This window comes from Chlorocebus sabaeus, chromosome 25 (genome assembly GCF_047675955.1).
Source record: "Chlorocebus sabaeus isolate Y175 chromosome 25, mChlSab1.0.hap1, whole genome shotgun sequence".
Taxonomy (NCBI): Eukaryota; Metazoa; Chordata; class Mammalia; order Primates; family Cercopithecidae; genus Chlorocebus; species Chlorocebus sabaeus.
This window is the reverse complement of record NC_132928.1, coordinates 54994314-55011274: the sequence shown is the minus strand read 5'-3', so window position 1 is coordinate 55011274 and position 16961 is coordinate 54994314. Positions and strand designations below refer to the sequence as shown.

At 39.6% G+C, this 16961-nt stretch overlaps 1 protein-coding gene and 1 pseudogene across 5 annotated transcripts in view; one reads left to right on the top strand and one right to left on the bottom strand.

Moving 5' to 3' along the window:
* RABGAP1L (RAB GTPase activating protein 1 like) overlaps positions 1-16961 on the top strand; it is a 795491-nt gene that overhangs the window by 544213 nt on the left and 234317 nt on the right. For all 5 annotated transcript variants that reach the window (XM_037986171.2, XM_073011765.1, XM_073011766.1 and 2 more), the window contains one exon: positions 1619-1660. In XM_037986171.2, coding sequence (XP_037842099.1) covers positions 1619-1660 — 42 coding nt within the window. The remainder of the gene's footprint in view (positions 1-1618; positions 1661-16961) is intronic.
* On the bottom strand, positions 5807-6438 carry LOC119619704 (barrier-to-autointegration factor pseudogene; annotated as a pseudogene).

Below are 16961 nucleotides of genomic sequence, written 5' to 3'. Positions count from 1 at the left end.
AAAACAGAGATGAGAGGGGTTTACATTTTGAGCAGTGCCTGGAAAAACAAGAACCAGAGAAATAGTGGATCAGGTTCTGATGGCAAGCTGATAAGCACTCAGGTTGTGAGAATTCACTGTTGCCTAGCAGTTGTGATGTGGTGGTGGTGGACAGAGTTGGAGAACAGGGCAGTAGGTCTCTTTTATATTGGCCTTTAAGTTTTGGCAGGTGGGCAGCAGCTAATGGGTAAGAAGTGAAATTTTGATTCAGAAAGCAAATTTTGCTCAATTGTAACCCACATTTTAAAATCTGTAATAGTCTTTCTTTTCTCTAGTTGGTAAATTGTGATCAAAACCAGTCTAGGATAATTGCTTAGTATGGTTATGAACTGCGTTCATTTGTTTTTATCTCCTGGCCTGATTATACTTATTTCCTACTTCTTTTGGTTTCTTAAAGAATTAACTGAGTAAACCCCAAACTAAAAATATTTGGTTTATATTTTAACCAACTGAATATTTGTGTTTATCATTCATTCCTTCCATCATTATGTCATATTTCTGGTAGCTGAATGTGAAAGGTTATGTTAGCAAATCATAACAGGAATACACTCTAAATATCTGGGCCTAATCCTTGCTTCTGGAGTTATTTCAGAAACAGAAAAAACATGGTTTATTGTAAGCTTTTTGGGTAGTACATTTGGTACAGCTCCATATCCAAAAGCTAGCCAGAGTGTATCAGTGACCACGATGAAGAGGGCACATGAAATAGACCCTGGACTTACGGGACTTATGCCAACTCATACTTGAAATATCTTTTTTCTTATGTATGATGACTTGCATGGCAAGGAAACAGCACATTTTGTAGCAAACTTATTTCTGATTGTTATCTTTATCATATAAGATTCTCTATCTTTTGAATTTAATAACTCAACATCTCTTCAGAGCAATTGGTCAGAACCCAGAGTTCAAAATTCAGTTCTAGAATGGCTTCTTCAAGAACAATTTAATTTGTTTATTTCTAAAGAAATATTGCTATGGTTTCCAGAAAAGAAAAGGAAGTCTGGCAGATAGCCCCTAATGACCACCTCTAGTTATACGAATAATACTTGAAAGCAATCACTAAAACAAATAAGAAAACAGTAAGAACAGTAGTGGAAATGCAGTGTGATACTTAAAGCCTCCAGTACACAATCTGTCCCACTTATCGGCAACATTGCCTTGTTTTGTTTTATTTTATTCTGTCTGCTACTTGTAGTTTAACTGTAACACCGAGATGTCTAGATTGGGGTTAGGAATTTCAATTAATAATTTTAGACTTCTGCATCATTATGCCAGCTTGAGCAAGGAATTTGATTTTCATAAGACTTAGGCACATGCAAATAATCCAGAAATTGACTGAAGGGAAATAACTTATTGTAAAAACAATTTTACGTGAACATTGATTAAATAGCACCTAAAATTTACAACAAGCCACTCAGGGAAAGAAAATGCCTTAAAAAAAAAATCTCATGGTTTAGTTATTGTTTGTGAAGATGAAAGCAATTAGGAATTTTATTAAAGATATATGGAAGTCTTGGGGAAATAATAAAATCGTGGTATATGTGGCACTACTAATTTTCACTTTCTTTTTCTATTTCAGGGTTTGAACATAATCTTTCATGTAGCTTTGGCTCTCCTAAAGGTAAGTCTTTTTTTTTAATCTTAAGTTACCAAATTCTCTTACCTCTTTGCACTTGGGACTGGAATAATTCAATTTACAGTCTTTGAATCATTTTAGTTTATCAGACACACAAGAAAAGATGACTTCTCTGAGAAACTCTGATCCTTTTCCCTCCTCTCATTCTTTTCTGTTGTTGTTTATTTGGAGTCTTTTTTTTTTTCTTATAATCTATGTATTTAATGGTACTATTTTAGTGTTTTTTCCAGTAACATAAAATATCTTTTTATCATGAGTTGGATGATATAAGAGAAAAAGTTAAAAATTGTTTTCTGTCAGAATGATGCCTTCTTTTTTCTTAAAACACTTTTTACTGTAACATCTCTGGAGGTACCTAAACATGTAATTGAATTATTAAAGTTTCCATAATATGCTGACTAAAACAGGAACTACTACATTTCAATTTGCAGTTCTTTCTATGATAGTTAGAAATTTATAAAACACTTTAGAATTCTATTGTAATTACCTTGTTGGATTTTATGTCAACATATCATACAGCTTTAATAATGTGGTAACTGCAAGACATTTGCTGCAGAGTTGGTGAAAATAACCCAGCTGGTTTTTGTCCTTCAGTCAAAGAAGACATTCTGATATTAAAGGTGATAATTGCCTCAAAGGCACAGGCTTACCCTTTCCTCAGTATAACATGGTGGTTAAAATGGCAGACCTGGACTCCAACAGATTTGCTTCTAATTTCAGCCCTACCGCATGACCTTAGGCAAATTATTCTAAGTGCGTAGAGTCTGAGTTTTGAGATAATAATAGAAATTAATATATGAGATTGTTCAAAGAATTGAGATGATCAAAGAAGTCCTTAATGTAGTATCTAGAACATTTTACTGCCTAGTAAATGTTAGCTGTCATTATTATTGTTCTTTACAAGGTGACTCAGAATATGTTCCTAGATCCCTTATCATTCTTCTAAATCCCTCAAAAGATAGTGACATGGTATCATAGGAGGACCTCTTGATATGTTAGGAGAGCCTTAACCATACCTAATCATTAACATAGCCTTGATTTTAAACAAAGACATGAAATAGTACAGGCCCTCTGCAACTCAGTAAGTGGGTTTCTGTTCCTCATCTCTTATTCCATTACACATTTACTCTTTGTGAAGTTCATAAAATGCACTTTTTAAAATTAAATCATTTGTGTTTATATATTTTTTATGCCAAAGCTATTTAGAAAATAGAAAAATATTTTAAATAAAATGACACAAACATATTTGCTGTGTCCTTTAATGAAGTCATGGGTTTTGACCTCTAATTTTTTTTCTTTTATTAAAACAAATCCAAGCCAAAACTTTCCAACATGTCCTCTCAACAGGGCTGGAATAAGACTTTTAGAATGCCTAAGCATTGAAAGTATATGTTATTCAGACTAAAAACAATATTAAAACATAAAGTAAGTATAAGGAGGTCCAAGAAAGTTCTGATTTCTCATATTATATCTAATTTTTTAAACTCTCAGATATTATGTCTTTCCCAAAATGCCTTTCCTCATATTTTTGGTGACTCATCTTTACCAGTGCTTTCACTGCATGTTTAATCTGTCTTTTGAGTAACCCAGGACTACCTCTCTGGATATCAGACCTATACCCTGTGTCAACTTAATACTATATACATTAGTAAGTTATCTTCTTGATTGACATGTTGACTTGTTCATATTATTTTCATTTATTTTGTCCACGTTAACCCAGACAAGACCTCTACAGAGGACATTCTCTGGCCACTGGGCAGGAAGGCTTTTTCTGTCTTCTTTAGCAATACATGGGCACTCTTCTAGCATCATCTTAGATAATTTTACTAGTTAGAGAAGATAAAAAGAGCCCTCTCATCACTAGTGCCCTATATTTATGTAACTTCCTTATATGAATCCTGAAGCTGACCCCCCCCATAGACAAAGTATATATGGGACTAAACTGAAGTGTACTTTAATCATCTATTGCCACCACTTGGAAAAAAGCATACCCAAACTAGTATAGTATACCAGAAAAATTATATGTATTTGTTTATATCAAAATTTAAAACTTTGCAGAACTTCAAATTGCTGGGGTTTGTTGTTGTTGTTTTGTTTTGTTTTTTGCTTTTTGAGACAGTGTCTCATTCTGCTCACTCTGTTGCCTAGGCTAGAGTACAGTGGCATGCTGATAGCTTACTGCAGCCTCAACTTCCTGGGCTCAAGTGATCCTCCCACCTCAGCCTCTTGAGGAGCTAGAGTTACAGGTAGATGCCACCATGCCCAGCTAATTTTAAAAATTTTGTAGCGACAGGGGTCTCACTATGTTGCCCAGGCTGGTCTCAAATTCCTGGACTCAAGCAGTCCTCCTGCCTTGGCCTCCCAAAGCACTGGGATTATAGGTGTGAGCCAATGAGCCTGGCCTTCAAAGTGCTTATGAATTGAGCCTAACGAATTTTCAGTATAGCTACAGAGAGACTTCAGATATCTCTGTATTGTAAGCATTTCTTGTGATGAGGGGACAGACCTAACATTTCTTGAACATTTATACTCTGTGTTAAGTACTAACAGATTATCTCATTAACATACATTAAATGTCTAGGTGTTATTTGTGGAAGAGTAATGGTATTAGCCAGAGAAAAACATCTAATTCTTCCCCCAGCCCCTAGTTGATGATTGAGAGATCAAAGCCCAAGACCACCTAAAGACTTTTGTCTCAGTAGTGGGAAAATTGGATTTATAATGTTTTTGAATGGGATAGATATAGGATGAATTCTCTGTTGCTCAGTTTGGTTTTAAAGACACCTACTTTCTGAACAGGATCAGCTTCTTTTTGGTTAGTAATAGTCTATCAGGTAGCTAGAAAGCTACTGAGCTAAAAGAATGATTCACAATACTAGGCAGCATCATGAAATCATTTTGTGTCCAGTAGGTAGTTCAGATATATTCCTCCAAATCTAATTTATTTACTTATATGAAACATTAGGTAGTCATAGAATACATTCAATAGATTTAATAGACTGGAGATGATAAGTCAGAATTGATCTTAGTCACTTCATATTGGGCACAGAAATTTTTCAGTCAGAATAGGTTTTTTGTTTGCTGACCGTGGTTAAAAGCAAATGGCAGAGTGTTTTTCTCTGGCCTTCCCAAAGTATTATATGCTCGTTTCGTGTCCTACGTGTATATGCAAACACTACAGAGATAAATAAGGCCCAATCATAATCCCATTCCCAGGGATAACCATAATAAAAACTTGGTATAAAGCCTTTATCCCATGCTTTGGTCTATGGTTATATAAGTATGCATTACCTACCTATACACATATGTATGTATGTATGTATATTTTTAATCTGGGTTTGAGATAAGATGGGAAAGTGAGAGAAAATCCAGAAGAACAGTGCGAAAGGATGCACATAAATTTATTTTCTTTCAAAAAATGCTGTTGAACAATACTCTTTTTCATTTAGTATATCATTAATATCTTTCCATGTCACTAAACATATGTAATGGTTAAAAGCATGTGGACATTGGAGCCAGACTACTTAAGTTCAGATTCATTAAAAACAATTTATCCAATGGTCTTAGGTAAATTACAGTTTCTCCATTTTTTAAATGGGGGAATATTAGTAATACCAGTCTCATAAGATCGTTGTCAGAGTTTAATGAGTTAATATATGATTGATGCCTAGCACTCAGTACTACAGTGTACTGAGGTGCTATTTAGCACCTCTGTCTCTAAATTCTGTTAGAGACAGAATTTTCTTTTGACTGTTTTTATCCTATTGTATATGCCATAATTTATTTTGAAGCGGAGTCTGGTTCTGTTGCCCAGGCTGCAGAGCAGTGGCACGATCTTGATTCACTGCAACCTCCGCCTCCTGGGTTGCAAGTGATTCTCCTGTCTCAGCCTCCCTTGTAGCTGGGATTACAAGTCCAAGCCTCCAAGCCCTGCTAAATTTTGTATTTTTACTAGAGATGGAGTGTCACCATGTTGGCCAGGCTGGTCTCGAACTCCTGATCTCAGGTGATCCACCCACTTTGGCCTCCCCAAGCGTTGGGATTACAGGCGTGAGCCACCGCGCCCTGCCCTGTACCATAATTTTTTTTTTTTTTTTTTTTGAAAGCCACTGACTTCATTGATCTAAAAAACTTTACAAGGACAGTGACTTTTCTGTCAAAAAAGGAGCCAAATGGTATCAAATGGACTGAAAGTAAGGGTGGGGGTGAGGGACAGGGCCAGGAATCCATTTAGGAAAGCTGGTAACTGTCCCCAGGGAACTGGCAGGGGAAAAAGGAAGACAGGAGGCATGCAAGAGCGAGAATCCAAAAAAGTTAAAATAGTTAGGAGAGAAAACTCCCAAAAGACCCTGGAGTACATTGTAGGTGAGTAGGACAATAGCAGTCTTTTCCTTTGTTGAGGACAGGGGAGGAGTCTCTACTCGGTTGCAAACTCCGGTTGAGGGCTGGGGATTGAGGGCTTCCCAGAAAGCACCACAAGAAGACGTCACACCACTCTCGAAGGCATCCGAAGCAATCCTGGTACTGCTTGGCATTGGCATCACCAGTGTCCCTCAGCCATTCTCGGAGGAGGTCTTCATCTTTAGCACCAGAAACTGGCCAAGGACAACATAGGCCTTGTCAAAGCCCCTTTCCTGCAGCTTCTTGTCCATAACTTCACCAATCCCAGCCAGGCTTCCTCCTGGCTTTTCCCCCACGGACTCTGCCACAAAGTCTCGGTGCTTTTGGGAGGTTGTAATCTTGCTCCTGTTCAGGTTTAATCGTCAGCTTCAGTCTCATAATGGTTCCTCCTGCCACCCATCCGCTCAAGCCACTAGAACTTTCCCCTATACCATAATTTATGTAACCAATTTTATATTTAGTTTTTATTGACATTTGTTTCCAGAATTTCCTGTTAAACAAAACCATAACAAATATCCTTAAACTTGCATCTTTGTGTACTTATCTGATATCTCGGGTAAATTTCTAGAAATGGAATTGCTATGTCAAACTGTAACCAAATTTTTTTTTTTTTTTTTTTTTTTTTTTTTTTTTTGAGACGGAGTCTCGCTCTGTCGCCCAGGCTGGAGTGCAGTGGCCGGATCTCAGCTCACTGCAAGCTCCGCCTCCCGGGTTTACGCCATTCTCCTGCCTCAGCCTTCCCGAGTAGCTGGGACTACAAGCGCCTGCCACCGCGCCCGGGTAGTTTTTTGTATTTTTTAGTAGAGACGGGGTTTCACCGTGTTAGCCAGGATGGTCTCCATCTCCTGACCTCGTGATCCGCCCGTCTCGGCCTCCCAAAGTGCTGGGATTACAGGCTTGAGCCACCGCGCCCGGCCTGTAACCAAATTTTAATTTTGGATACATATTACAAAATTCTTCTCTGCCAGCAACATGAGAATGCATTTTCCTATACTCTTCAAAAAAACCAGAATTGCTAAACAAGCACGTTTATGGAAATTGAAAGCAAGTTATCAATATCAGTATAAATATAATATATAAACAAATGTATACATTTATATATTTATACATAAATATGTAAATATAATAAATATAAAGCAAAGCAGTTTAAAAGTAATGATTTAGTAATCTTTTTATTAATAAATCATATAAACAAAGCTCTTCAGTCAGCTTCGAAGAGTCCAGTATTATTTTCTTTTTTTGGGAGAATATCCGGTTTCTTTAGGGAAGCAGTGAATCATGGCTAAATTCTAGAAGCCTGGACCTTCTCTTAGTTTGGAAGGGCTTATATAAAAGTTCTGACACTTTGGGGGGCTGAGGTGGGTGAATTACCTGAGGTCAAGGGTTCGAGACCAGCCTGGCCAACATGATGAAACCCCATCTCTACTAAAAATACAAAAAACAGCCAGGCGTGATGGGGGGCACCTGTAATCCCAGCTACTTGGGAGGCTGAGGCACAAGAATCACTTGAACCTGGGAGGCAGAGGTTGCAGTGAGCCAAGATCACACCATTGTATTCCAGCCTGCGCAACAGAGTGAGAAAAAAAAAGTTCTGAAGTGTATCTTTGATGTTTTTGGCTTTTCAGCCCTTTCCAGTATGGTTTTTCCTTACCATTCCATTGAAGCTTTTTTGATATCTTACTTGATCCTTCAACAGTTGTCAAAACAGCATAATGACAGACACAACGCTTCCTTTTTCTTCCCCTTCTTTTTTTATGTTTCGGAAACATCTTCCCTCGGCTTCTGTCCTTTCTTTTATCTCCCCCTCTGCTACTTCTCTCTTTTTTTCCTCTCGTTTCCTTTTTTTTCCCTAGCCATTAACTTGGAGTTCTACATATCTCCAGCCTCTAGGAAATCACTTCTTGCTTCTCCCTTGTTGATCCTGTTCATTCCCCTGGTTTCATCTATAAATGTTTACTCTCATTTATTTTTATTTTTTTAATCCCTCACTCCGCTCCCACTCTTTCCCCTTCTGAGTCTCCAGTGTCCACTTTCTACTTTGTATGCTTTTGCATACCCATAACTTAGCTCTCACTTGTAAGTGAGAACATGCGGTGTCTGATTTTCCATTCCTGAGTTAATTCACTTAGCATAATGGCCTCCTCTTTCAAGTTGCTACAAAAGACATTATTTCGTTCTTTTTTAAGGCTGAGTAGTATTCCATGGTGTATATATTAATATATCACATGTTCTCATCTACTCTTCAGTTGATGGGCACTTAGGTTGATGTTTACTCTCATTTATATTTAATCCAAACCCACATATTTGGCTGTGAACTGAGCATGTCGACTTGGGTGTTTCACAGGCACATCAAAAGTCAAAACTGAAATAATGTGCCCTCCCAAATGTAATTTTCCTCTAGTAACCTCCACTTCAGTAAGGACTCTACCCAGCTGCTCAAACCAGAAACCTAGAAGTTATCCTTAACTCTCTTCTTAATATCCCATATCCGCTCAGTATCCTCATCTATAAAATGAGGTTAGTAGGGCGGAGCAAGATGGCCGAATAGGAACAGCTCCAGTCTCCAACTCCCAGTGCAAGTGACACAGAAGACCGGTGATTTCTGCATTTTCAACTGAGGTACTGGGTTCATCTCACTGGGGAGTGCCGGACGATCGGTGCTGGTCAGCTGCTGCAGCCCGACCAGCGAGAGCTGAAGCAGGGCGAGGCATTGCCTCACCTGGGAAGCGCAAGGGGGAAGGGAATCCCTTTTCCTAGCCAGGGGAACTGAGACACACAACACCTGGAAAATCGGGTAACTCCCACCCCAATACTGCGCTTTAAGCAAACCGGCACACCAGGAGATCATATCCCACACCTGGCCGGGAGGGTCCCACACCCACGGAGCCTCCCTCATTGCTAGCACAGCAGTCTGTGATCTACCAGCAAGGCAGCAGCGAGGCTGGGGGAGGGGCGCCCGCCATTGCTGAGGCTTAAGTAGGTAAACAAAGCCGCTGGGAAGCTCGAACTGGGTGGAGCTCACAGCAGCTCAAGGAAACCTGCCTGTCTCTGTAGACTCCACCTCTGGGGACAGGACACAGTAAACAATAACAAACGAAGCAGAAACCTCTGCAGACGCAAACGACTCTGTCTGACAGTTTGAAGAGAGCAGTGGATCTCCCAACACGGAGGTTGAGATCTGAGAAGGGACAGACTCCCTGCTCAAGTGGGTCCCTGACCCCTGAGTAGCCTAACAGGGAGACATCCCCCACTAGGGGCAGTCTGACACCCCACACCTCACAGGGTGGAGTACACCCCTGAGAGGAAGCTTCCAAAGCAAGAATCAGACAGGTACACTTGCTGTTCAGAAATATTCTATCTTCTGCAGCCTCTGCTGCTGATACCCAGGCAAACAGGGTCTGGAGTGGACCTCAAGCAATCTCCAACAGACCTACAGCTGAGGGTCCTGACTGTTAGAAGGAAAACTATCAAACAGGAAGGACACCTACACCAAAACCCTATCAGTACATCACCATTTTCAAAGACCAGAGGCAGATAAAACCACAAAGATGGGGAAAAAGCAGGGCAGAAAAGCTGGAAATTCAAAAAATAAGAGGACATCTTCCCCGGCAAAGGAGCGCAGCTCATCGCCAGCAACGGATCAAAGCTGGACGGAGAATGACTTTGACGAGATGAGAGAAGAAGGCTTCAGTCCATCAAATTTCTCAGAGCTAAAGGAGGAATTACGTACCCAGCGCAAAGAAACTAAAAATCTTGAAAAAAAAGTGGAAGAATTGATGGCTAGAGTAATTAATGCAGAGAAGGTCATAAATGAAATGAAAGAGATGAAAACCATGACACGAGAAATACGTGACAAATGCATAAGCTTCAGTAACCGACTCGATCAACTGGAAGAAAGAGTATCAGCGATTGAGGATCAAATGAATGAAATGAAGCGAGAAGAGAAACCAAAAGAAAAAAGAAGAAAAAGAAATGAACAAAGCCTGCAAGAAGTATGGGATTATGTAAAAAGACCAAATCTACGTCTGATTGGGGTGCCTGAAAGTGAGGGGGAAAATGGAACCAAGTTGGAAAACACTCTTCAGGATATCATCCAGGAGAACTTCCCCAACCTAGTAGGGCAGGCCAACATTCAAATCCAGGAAATACAGAGAACGCCACAAAGAGACTCCTCGAGAAGAGCAACTCCAAGACACATAATTGCCAGATTCACCAAAGTTGAAATAAAGGAAAAAATCTTAAGGGCAGCCAGAGAGAAAGGTCGGGTTACCCACAAAGGGAAGCCCATCAGACTAATAGCAGATCTCTCGGCAGAAACTCTCCAAGCCAGAAGAGAGTGGGGGCCAATATTCAACATTCTTAAAGAAAAGAATTTTCAACCCAGAATTTCATATCCAGCCAAACTAAGTTTCATAAGTGAAGGAGAAATAAAATCCTTTACAGATAAGCAAATGCTTAGAGATTTTGTCACCACTAGGCCTGCCTTACAAGAGACCCTGAAGGAAGCACTAAACATGGAAAGGAACAACCGGTACCAGCCATTGCAAAAACATGCCAAAATGTAAAGACCATCGAGGCTAGGAAGAAACTGCATCAACTAACGAGCAAAATAACCAGTTAATATCATAATGGCAGGATCAAGTTCACACATAACAATCTTAACCTTAAATGTAAATGGACTAAATGCTCCAATTAAAAGACACAGACTGGCAAACTGGATAAAGAGTCAAGACCCATCAGTCTGCTGTATTCAGGAGACCCATCTCACACGCAGAGACATACATAGGCTCAAAATAAAGGGATGGAGGAAGATTTACCAAGCAAATGGAGAACACAAAAAAGCGGGGGTTGCAATACTAGTCTCTGATAAAACAGACTTTAAACCATCAAAGATCAAAAGAGACAAAGAAGGCCATTACATAATGGTAAAGGGATCAATTCAACAGGAAGAGCTAACTATCCTAAATATATATGCACCCAATACAGGAGCACCCAGATTCATAAAGCAAGTCCTTAGAGACTTACAAAGAGACTTAGACTCCCATACAATAATAATGGGAGACTTCAACACTCCACTGTCAACATTAGACAGATCAACGAGACAGAAAGTTAACAAGGATATCCAGGAATTGAACTCATCTCTGCAGCAAGCAGACCTAATAGACATCTATAGAACTCTCCACCCCAAATCAACAGAATATACATTCTTCTCAGCACCACATTGTACTTACTCCAAAATTGACCACGTAATTGGAAGTAAAGCACTCTTCAGCAAATGTACAAGAACAGAAATTATAACAAACTGTCTCTCAGACCAGTGCAATCAAACTAGAACTCAGGACTAAGAAACTCAATCAAAACCGCTCAACTACATGGAAACTGAACAACCTGCTCCTGAATGACTACTGGGTACATAACGAAATGAAGGCAGAAATAAAGATGTTCTTTGAAACCAATGAGAACAAAGATACAACATACCAGAATCTCTGGGACACATTTAAAGCAGTGTGTAGAGGGAAATTTATAGCACTAAATGCCCACAAGAGAAAGCAGGAAAGATCTAAAATTGACACTCTAACATCGCAATTAAAAGAATTAGAGAAGCAAGAGCAAACACATTCGAAAGCTAGCAGAAGGCAAGAAATAACTAAGATCAGAGCTGAACTGAAGGAGATAGAGACACAAAAAACTCTCCAAAAAATCAATGAATCCAGGAGTTGGTTTTTTGAAAAGATCAACAAAATTGACAGACCGCTAGCAAGACTAATAAAGAAGAAAAGAGAGAAGAATCAAATCGACGCAATTAAAAATGATAAAGGGGATATCACCACCGACCCCACAGAAATACAAACTACCATCAGAGAATACTATAAACACCTCTACGCAAATAAACTGGAAAATCTAGAAGAAATGGATAATTTCCTGGACACTTACACTCTTCCAAGACTAAACCAGGAAGAAGTTGAATCCCTGAATAGACCAATAGCAGGCTCTGAAATTGAGGCAATAATTAATAGCCTACCAACCAAAAAAAGTCCAGGACCAGATGGATTCACAGCTGAATTCTACCAGAGGTACAAGGAGGAGTTGGTACCATTCCTTCTGAAACTATTCCAATCAATAGAAAAAGAGGGAATCCTCCCTAGCTCATTTTATGAGGCCAACATCATCCTGATACCAAAGCCTGGCAGAGACACAACAAAAAAAGAGAATTTTGGATCAATATCCCTGATGAACATCGATGCAAAAATCCTCAATAAAATACTGGCAAACCGGATTCAGCAACACATCAAAAAGCTTAACCACCATGATCAAGTGGGCTTCATCCCTGGGATGCAAGGCTGGTTCAACATTCGCAAATCAATAAACATAATCCAGCATATAAACAGAACCAAAGACAAGAACCACATGATTATCTCAATAGATGCAGAAAAGGCTTTTGACAGAATTCAACAGCCCTTCATGCTAAAAGCACTCAATAAATTCGGTATTGATGGAACGTACCTCAAAATAATAAGAGCTATTTATGACAAACCCACAGCCAATATCATACTGAATGGGCAAAAACTGGAAAAATTCCCTTTGAAAACTGGCACAAGACAGGGATGCCCTCTCTCACCACTCCTATTCAACATAGTGTTGGAAGTTCTGGCTAGGGCAATCAGGCAAGAGAAAGAAATCAAGGGGATTCAGTTAGGAAAAGAAGAAGTCAAATTGTCCCTGTTTGCAGATGACATGATTGTATATTTAGAAAACCCCATTGTCTCAGCCCAAAATCTCCTTCAGCTGATAAGCAACTTCAGCAAAGTCTCAGGATACAAAATTAATGTGCAAAAATCACAAGCATTCTTATACACCAGTAACACACAAACAGAGAGCCAAATCATGAATAAACTTCCATTCACAATTGCTTCAAAGAGAATAAAATACCTAGGAATCCAACTTACAAGGGATGTAAAGGACATCTTCAAGGAGAACTACTGCTCAGTGAAATAAAAGAAGACACAAACAAATGGAAGAACATACCATGCTCATGGATAGGAAGAATCAATATCGTGAAAATGGCCATACTGCCCAAGGTAATTTATAGATTCAATGCCATCCCCATCAAGCTACCAATGAGCTCCTTCACAGAATTGGAAAAAACTGCTTTAAAGTTCATATGGAACCAAAAAAGAGCCCGCATCTCCAAGACAATCCTAAGTCAAAAGAACAAAGCTGGAGGCATCACGCTACCTGACTTCAAACTATACTACAAGGCTACAGTAACCAAAACAGCATGGTACTGGTACCAAAACAGAGATATAGACCAATGGAACAGAACAGAGTCCTCAGAAATAATACCACACATCTACAGCCATCTGATCTTTGACAAACCTGAGAGAAACAAGAAATGGGGAAAGGATTCCCTATTTAATAAATGGTGCTGGGAAAATTGGCTAGCCATAAGTAGAAAGCTGAAACTGGATCCTTTCCTTACTCCTTATACAAAAATTAATTCAAGATGGATTAGAGACTTAAATGTTAGACCTAATACCATAAAAATCCTAGAGGAAAACCTAGGTAGTACCATTCAGGACATAGGCATGGGCAAAGACTTCATGTCTAAAACACCAAAAGCAACAGCAGCAAAAGCCAAAATTGACAAATGGGATCTCATTAAACTAAAGAGCTTCTGCACAGCAAAAGAAACTACCATCAGAGTGAACAGGCAACCTACAGAATGGGAGAAAATTTTTGCAATCTACTCATCTGACAAAGGGCTAATATCCAGAACCTACAAAGAACTCAAACAAATTTACAAGAAAAAAACAAACAACCCCATCAAAAAGTGGGCAAAGGATATGAACAGACAGTTCTCAAAAGAAGACATTCATACAGCCGACACATGAAAAAATGCTCATCATCACTGGCCATCAGAGAAATGCAAATCAAAACCACAATGAGATACCATCTCACACCAGTTAGAATGGCGATCATTAAAAAGTCAGGAAACAACAGATGCTGGAGAGGATGTGGAGAAATAGGAACACTTTTACACTGTTGGTGGGAATGTAAACTAGTTCAACCATTATGGAAAACAGTATGGCGATTCCTCAAGGATCTAGAACTAGATGTACCATATGACCCAGCCATCCCATTACTGGGTATATACCCAAAGGATTGTAAATTATGCTGCTATAAAGACACATGCACACGTATGTTTATTGCAGCACTATTCACAATAGCAAAGACTTGGAATCAACCCAAATGTCCATCAGTGACAGATTGGATTAAGAAAATGTGGCACATATACACCATGGAATACTATGCAGCCATAAAAAAGGATGAGTTTGTGTCCTTTGTAGGGACATGGATGCAGCTGGAAACCATCATTCTTAGCAAACTATCACAAGAACAGAAAACCAAACACCGCATGTTCTCACTCATAGGTGGGAACTGAACAATGAGATCACTTGGACTCGGGAAGGGGAACATCACACACCGGGGCCTATCATAGGGAGGGGGTAGGGGGGAGGGATTGCATTGGGAGTTATACATGATGTAAATGACGAGTTGATGGGTGCAGCACACCAACATGGCACAAGTATACATATGTAACAAACCTGCACGTTATGCACATGTACCCTACAACTTAAAGTATAATAATAATAAATAAATTATAAAAAAAAAAAAATCCCATATCCGTTCAATCACCAAGTCCTGTGGATTCTACTTCTTGAAAATTTTTAGAATCTTCCCACTTTCCTCCTATTCTTACTTTGGTAGCTTTTAGGCCACCAAATTTTCCAGGAAAATGATGGTCTCCTGGATTATTGCAGGACCTCCTGTAGTAACAAAAATTGGATACCTATGAAGTGCCAGGTACTGTTCTAGGCATTGGAGATAAAGTAGTAACCAGGAAAGAAAGACCCTGCTTTCATGGAACTTGCACTCCAATGAAAGAAAGATAGTAATTAAACAAATATATGAATATATATGTTGGTTCTTTCTTGCATTGCTGTAAAGAAACATTTGAGGATGGGTAATTTATTAAAAAAAAAAGAAGAAGAAGAAGAAGAAGTTTGAGCCAGGCACATTGGCTCACGCCTGTAATCCCAGCACTTGGGAGGCCAAGGTGGGCGGATCGCTGGAGGTCAGGAGTTCGAGACCAGCCTGGCCAACACGGTGAAACCCATCTCTACTAAAAAAACTAGCCAGGCATGGTGGTGTGCACCTGTAGTCCCAGCTACTCGGGGGGCTGAGGCGGGAGAATCGCTTGAACCTGGGAGGCGGAGATTGCGGTGAGCTGAAATTGCACCAAAGTGGTTTTATTTTGGCCTACAGTTTAACAGGCTATACACAAAACATAGTACTGATATCTGCTTCTGGTGAGGGCCTCAGGAAGCTTACAATCATGGCAGAAAGCAAGGGGAGCTATATATCACATGACAAGAGGAGAAGCAAGAGACAGAAGGGGGAGGTCCCACACTCTTTTACAACAACCAGATCTCATGTGAACCCACTGAGTGAGAACTAGCTCATTAGAAAGGGGATGGCAATAAGCCATTCATGAGGGATCTACCCCTGTGACCCAAACGCCTCCCACTAGGCCCTACCTCCAATATTGGGGATTACACTTCAACATGAGATTTGGAGGGGACAAACATCCAAACCATATCAATATGATTAGTTTAGATCATGCCAAGGTTTATGAAAGAGGTAGGTTTGAGAAGATGGTGGCTTGAATTTGAGTGTTAGCAGTGGAACTGACAGCAGTGGGTGACTGCACTTTCCCCATATACTCTTGACCGTTGTTCAGTCCATTGCCACACTGCCAGTAGAGTAGTCTTTTTAAAGCAGATTTTCTTTTTTTTTACTTGAAATTTCAGGGGTACTTGTGTAGGTTTGTTATATAGATAAATTGTGTGTCATGGGGGTTTGGTATACAGATTATTTCTTCACTCAGGTGATACGCATAGTACCCAATAGGTAGTTTTTGGATCCTCACCCTCCTCCACCCTCAAGTAGGCCCCATGTCTATTGTTCCCTTCTTTGTGTCCATGTGTACTCAATGTTTAGCTCCCACTTATAAGTGAGAGTATGTGGTATTTGGTTTTCTGTTCTGTGTTAGTTTGCTTAGGATGATGGCTCCAGCTGCATCCATGCTGCTGCAAAGGACATGATCTCATTCTCCTTATGGATGCATAATATTCTATGGTGTTTATGTACCACATTTTATTTAACCAGTATACTGTTGATGGGCATCTAGGTTGAGTCCATGTCTTTGTTGTTGTGAACAGTGCTGCGATGAAGATACATGTGCATCTGTCTTTATGGTAGAACAATTTATATTCCTTTGGACATACACACAGTAATGGGATGGCTGGGTCAAATGGTAGTTCTGTTTTAAGTTCTTTAGAAATTGCCAAATTGCTTTCCATGGTGACTGAACTAATTTATATTCCCACCAACAGTGTATAAGCATTCTCTTTACTCTGCAACCTCACCCAGAGTCTGTTGTTTTTCGACTTTTTAATACTATTAAAGCAGATTTTAGTTATTATTCAACAATATTTACTAAACACCTATTTAGAGACAGATGCTGTTCTGTGTACTTCAATAGATCAGTGAACTAAAGTAACAAAGCTACTTGTCTCTATGGAAATTATGTTCTAGCAAGAGACAGTTGATAATTGTATTAGTTCGTTTTCACACTGCTGATAAAGACATACACAAGACTGGGCAATTTACAAAAGAAAGAGGTTTAATGGATGTACAGTTCCACGTGGCTGGGCCAGGCCTCATAATTATGAAGGAAGGCAAGGAGGAGCAAGTCACATCCAACATGGATGGCAGCAGACAAAGAGAGAGGGCTTGTGTAGGGAAACTCCCGTTTGTATTT